We start from the raw sequence: 6157 nt of genomic DNA, 5'->3' as shown, positions 1-6157 counted from the left end.
TGGGGCGAAAGAATGCGCAACAAACGCTCAACTACGTCTGTGAAGACACGTTTCACAGAGGGATCAGCCATGTTTTTTTTCTAAGCTACCCGATTCTTGGCCAATCAACCTGAGTGGGTGTGAGCCAGCAGTACAGGATCTACATCTACATATATATAATACGTTGCGCAGCACTGCAACTCCTGCGCTTGCAACGTTTCGACGAAACCCTTGAGCAACAGAAGTGCATTTAGTCGGCAAAACTTCGGCGTCTGGTAACTGTGGGTCGCGCTGTGCAGGAAAGCGCAGCTCGTCACGCGGCGGCGGCTGATGTGGGCGACGCGTAACAATTTAACGGCACAATATATAACTCCGTAATTGAGCTGGGCGCTTTGTGACTTCCCCGATGGAGGCATAATGTTCTTCGTTGCTGCCGTCAGTGCGACGCGGTGAAGAGAAGTGAGTGCTGAACGAGTTGAACCCTTGCCAAGATCTCGAGGCGACGTCGGCTGCTGCGCTTGTGTTCCTCTCGGTTGCGGGGAGTTTATTTTCTTCCGCCTTTTCTGATGAGTGTGTGTTGCGGGACCTGCAAGGAAAACATAGCGGCCGCGGAAGTCGAAGGCTTTTTTTGGACAGGCCTTGCACCGTTCACTACGGGCGCGCTACCATCGAAGACCAGAAGACCGCACGCCAACCGTCGCGAAACCAGGTCATGTCTTCGTTCTCTTCTGCGACAAAAGTGTTCGGCGTGTCCCTTCTCGCCGTGCCAACGACGTACTCGTTCAATGTGGTGGCCCAGCTACTCAAATGGGACAGCGCCTGGCCCGTGTGTCTGGGCGTAGTGGTGGTGCTTGTGGCCGTAGCCGGCCTCTTATTTTGGGCCACGGGAAGAAAGGCCCCCTTGGCGGGCGGCCGAAAACGCGAACAGATATGGTTCTACGGTAAGTGTGACGTCTCGATGTAATTTTACTTGAGCGCCAGTGCTGACCGCGTGTCATTGCGTCATTTCTCAATGCGGGCAGCTGCACGTTGGTTCAATCCAGCTTCACGCTCTGTCGCGCGCGCCCAGGCGAGCTAGACGGCGACAGATGCATGTGCGCAACTTGTTTGGGTTTCCCGTTTCAGCACACCTGCGAGAACGCGAGCTCCTGCCGATTGCGTCACTGGGCGTGCCAACTAGCGCGCGTGTGATTCGCGTGTATGTTTGCTGCACGTTTAAAAACAAAGCCTTGGATTGTCAGTGGCGCAATTAAAAACGCCAACAGCTACGGCGATCCGAAATAACAAAAGTGGAACTCCTAAACAATGATAGCTCGCCGTAGTAATTCCTTGCTTAATTGTTGCATCCGTGTTGGCGTTTCGCGTTCAATTTGTTGCTTGCTACTTGCGCACGTACCTGTAATAACTCCATCTTTTCATTACTAAATGTTTATTTTCGATTTTTTACTGCGCAGCCTTGGCGATATCTGCATTTACGAGTGTGGCATCCCTTACAGTGGGCCTTGAGCTAGATGGAATCATATCAGGTTTGTGTCTGCATAGAATTCAATTATGTGCTGCCACCTTTGTTTACAATCATTAGTTCTGTTTTTTTTTTTTTGGCTAACTAAGCTGTACAGTCGCCATCATTCCTGCCTTGAGCACTCGAGCATATTGTACTGTGGAATATATTAAACCATTAAATAAACGAAACTGGTTGCGTAGGCCTGGGAAAGCAAATCTTATGTAGTTACTAGTCTCTTCAGCTTCACAACGCCAATATGCTTGGGCTCAAATCCGTGGCAGATACTCTTGTAATACGTAGGCCTTCTGTGCATTGTCGCACAGTACAATTTACTGCATGCAGCGCACTTGACAGCACTGACAGGCTGCCCTGTGCAAACCATTGAATGTTTACAGCAAAGAAGTAAGTTTACATGACTTGTGATAAATTTAATCTGTATTTAATTCGCATGACACACCAGAAAAAAAAAAGTCAGAAAGAAAAATTGAAGCTTCTGCATACGTGTTAATTGAAAAACACATACTGTTTTCACTGACTGCTAGTCCATTTCATATTTTTTTCACATAGTCCTAGCAGTGAAATAAGCTGTGGAACTACCAAAATTTTAGGAATGCACTTTGCACCAAAATGGTTCTATAGCAGCAATGCATGTTGCATTACGGTACTGCAAGTACAGGTAACTGCTGCAATATGCCGCTACCGTAATGATTGCATCATTTGATCACATTATGCTATTAGATCTTTAAGAGCGCTGAAAATCTTCATTGTAAAATCATGTTTGCGTAGAGCCAATGCACTATTCCAGCACCAGCAACTACTGTCACAGTGACAATCAGTGATGGGTAAACGATGCAAAAGATGCACTTTCCACAAAAGATTGCTGCATCTCATTGCTGTCCATATATGGTCCCAGAAAACTGTTCCTTTACAGACCACAAAGTATGGGAATTGAACGAGAAGGGGATCTCGGAGCGCAAGAGTTGGGAAAATTTAAGAAATCAGGAATGTATCGACTTAGTTTTACTGTACCTACTGGTGGCTTTGTGACTATGGCATTCTATGGCAACCCCAAAAGTGAGCTGTGTAGCTTTGAGATTTAAAATGCGACCGATCACTTCATTGTTTCTTGTATGCAGATAACGTTGATTGAGCATAGGTTGTTATTAAATACGCTTGATATTTGCTGTTTCTGGTTCAGGCTTTGTCAACGTGTACCTGAAGGTTGGGGAACCATACCTGCGGTGCAGCCATGGAGCCATGGCATCTTACTGGCATGGGACTGTGATGTATGCCATGCACCTGATGATGCTGGCTGCACTGACTTGGGAGTAGGTAAACATTGTGGTTGCTTTAAAAAAAATACACTTCTCTCGATGAAGCTTCTAGTGCCTTTTTTACGTAGCTGTCTTGCCCTACTATTCGTAATGGTAATCCACGACAAACCTGCGTTGCTGCCTTACTTGTGAGAAAGAGGGGCACAGGTTCAATTGCCAGCCACAACAGTTGAAACTTTGATGGAGCAAAAATGCAACAACACTCGAGTACTTATACTTTGTTGCATTTTAAAGAACCTCAGGTAGTCAATGCTTTTCATAGGACTCGTCACTTGTAGCTTGTGTCTTGCCGCAAGAGATTTTTTTCTGTATACAACAATCCCGGTACAGATGTTCACAGCAAATGTAAAACCCCTGAACAACAAAACATAGATTCAGAAAAATAGGGAAGCACCAGTAGTGTGGATGTTTCAGAAGTATAAGATGATTATAAAAAATGGGGACCTGTAACAAGATTCTAATTTTCATTAATTGAGCTTTATAGTAGCTGTGGGACATCAAAGTGTAAACCGTTACTATGAATAACATTTTTGCTAGTTAACTTTATGATTAACAACATTAGGGTGCTTGCTACAATTAAAGAATTAACGAAAGCTTTAGCTCAGAACAAACTCTGAGAGAGAGAGAGAGAATTTATTTACAGAAAGGCACAGAGGTCGGCCTGAGCTATAGTTTGCTCTGGCCTGCTACTCTACACTTTGGAGGGGGACAGGGGAGCGAAAGAGTGATGAATGGTGATGGTAAGGTAGGGAGATGAGAATATAGTTCTGTTACATTAGGGCAAATCTAAAGACTTGCATCCAGTCCACTGGCTTGCAAGAAAGCTACGACTGCTTCTATAACCACACTTGTGCTGTTGACGTCAAGCCAAGGACCTAACACAACCTCATCGGTTAATGGTCTGCTATGATATTGCCGAATTGAGGAGATCAGTTTCTGACGTTCTCGTGCTGATGCTGGACAGGTGCAGAATATATGTTCAGGTGTTTCTGGTAAATGACGACCACAATTGGGACCTGTGTCACTGTAGCCGATCAAGTGGGCATAGCGTCTTGTGAATGCCACACCAAGATGAATGCAGTGAATCATGCATGTGATGTTTCGCTTTAGCTTGTAAGGCATACGGAACTTCATTTCTGGGTCCCATTTAAGAAGCCCCTTGTGCCGGCGTTCTGGTTAGTTTCAATGCTCTAAGGTGGAGTTGTGCATTATGCGCCGAACCAACTCTGATTTCGTTTGAATTCACAGGCAACACAGAAGTGCTTTTGTTGTAGGCGACTGCTGAACTGATTTAACTATATTGAGTGTGGCATTTTTTTAAAAGGAAAGTGACTTCTTCTATCTGTAGGAAGCAAAAATTTTTATATAAGGCTCCATTTTTTACAGCGGCATTCAAAAATTGGTATGTAAAATAAACATGTGCAAAGCTTAAAAATCTCTAACTCTGCACCAAGAACGGATGTTGCAGTTATGGAAGCTGCATCTGTTATAGCATCTGAAGCAGGCTAATTTGACATACGAACTTGCAGCTAATGTGAAGTTTGTTTCAATATTTATGAGACTTTACAAGATGTTGGATTAAGTATGTAAGTTAAAACTCGACATAATGAAGTTAATAAAATCAGCACTTCATAAACTGAAAGTAAGCTTTTTATGCAGACTACAACCACTGGGCTGGGTTCTTTTTTGCACACCTTGCAGCAGTTTCAATAAACATATGCTTTGCAACACATTACTTTCTAAATTTGCAGCTTTCTTGGCAGTAACAGAACGTGGGGCAGTCCAAATCATGGTTTGAGGCCTTTCCCTGAGGGGAGACCCGAAGCACTTCTTCATAGAGGCGAGCTTGCAAAGTTTATTGGGCACTCCTAGTATCACTAGCAATACTAGAGATGCATGCACATATGGAAACACAGAGCAGTCAGTTGTCTTTTGCTCTGTTTACCTTCAAGGGTGTACTGACAAGACCAAGGTTATACACTGTTATGCTTATAGCCTTCAGTGCAGGGGCAGCCATTTCAGAGCAGGAGGCTTCAACTATGTTGTCTATCTTTTGCAAAGCTTAATTCATTCAGTTTTCTCTGGCCTAATAGCATATCTTGCTGTCTACATCTGTGCAGTGGTAACCTCTACAGTGTCGCCCTCTTCTGGTGCGGTTCAAACGTCAACAGCACACTCGTGCTTTTGCTTGGAGTTGCAACAGGTGTGTTTGTTTGACTTTGAATATACACAGTTCTGTAGTGCCTTGCGATTTAAATGTCTGAATAACATGAAATCAGATGACCACATCTTTAAAGTGTAGCTTTATTCGCTATTAGTAGCGTGTTGCCTACGTCGTGTGTCTTATAGGGTATATATACAAGGTGTTCTTTTTTTTGACAATACAGATTTTTTTCTAAAAATTCTGTGACGGTCAGGCTCCTTTCGTTTTCGCACATGAACTCTGTGTCGAGGTGAAAATACTTTCCCACAGCGAAAAAGACGTTGATGTGACTAATTAACATAAACTCGTTAATTAACTTTTTAATTATTGGCTTGAGGGCAGGTGTTTCACAAAGTTGTAGTGCGTGCAAATTTATGGCACACCCATTTTTTTAAAAATCACGAAAGTTGCACGTAGTTCGAGATATTCATCATCAAATTTCCTGGTTGAAATCAAAACTGAGTGTGGCGGAACACCGGGACGGCACGTGACAGGGAAGTAACGAAATTCGAATGAATACGCGGAGAAGCAGAATCTGGCCAGAAAAATCATCAAGCATTCTGAAATACACAAGTAGACAGCTGAATGTTTGTGTGCGATGGGCGGTGCTTATGTGATTCTTTCTTAAACTGTAAAGAGGCACGAATAACTATTTCGCGTGTCTGCAAGAAGAAGGGCCGCAGTGGCTGCCTCTGAGTTTTGTGCTTCCCAGACAAAGAAAAGGTTGATATTGGGGTTTTCTTGTGCACAGTTCGAAAGAAACAGATAAGCATCAAACACTATGTTCAAAAGTAAGGCAATGTGTGGGCACAAGTGAGATTACTTGCAGCTTTTCACGGAAACATACGGCCGCAGCGCGCCGTCATTCAAATTTCGTCACTCCCATGTGACGGGTAGTTCCGGTCTGACGTAGCAGAACAGTCGCGCTTCATGTGTGCTGGGCGTAATCAGTTTCGATTTTGACCTTGAAATTCTATGATGAATATCTCGAGCTACGTGCAACTTTCGTGATTTCTAAAAAATAGGTATGCCATAAATTGGCACGCACTGCAACTTTGTAATATAAATGCCTGCCCTCAAATCAATAATTAAAAAGTTGAGTTTTTGTTAATGAGTAGCAACAGTATCGTTTTCACT

The 6157-nt window shown here is 43.7% G+C and overlaps 1 protein-coding gene across 1 annotated transcript in view; it reads left to right on the top strand.

Annotated features, from left to right (window-relative positions):
* The first annotated feature begins 264 nt into the window (after positions 1–264).
* LOC119387417 (transmembrane 6 superfamily member 1) overlaps positions 265–6157 on the top strand; it is a 32072-nt gene continuing 26179 nt past the window's right edge. The window contains exons 1-4 of the mRNA XM_037654806.2: positions 265–920; positions 1434–1505; positions 2682–2811; positions 4938–5020. Coding sequence (XP_037510734.1) covers positions 692–920; positions 1434–1505; positions 2682–2811; positions 4938–5020 — 514 coding nt within the window. The 5' untranslated portion in view covers positions 265–691. The remainder of the gene's footprint in view (positions 921–1433; positions 1506–2681; positions 2812–4937; positions 5021–6157) is intronic.

Source organism: Rhipicephalus sanguineus, chromosome 3, assembly GCF_013339695.2.
Source record: "Rhipicephalus sanguineus isolate Rsan-2018 chromosome 3, BIME_Rsan_1.4, whole genome shotgun sequence".
Taxonomy (NCBI): domain Eukaryota; kingdom Metazoa; phylum Arthropoda; class Arachnida; order Ixodida; family Ixodidae; genus Rhipicephalus; species Rhipicephalus sanguineus.
This window is presented reverse-complemented; position numbering and strand designations above follow the sequence as displayed.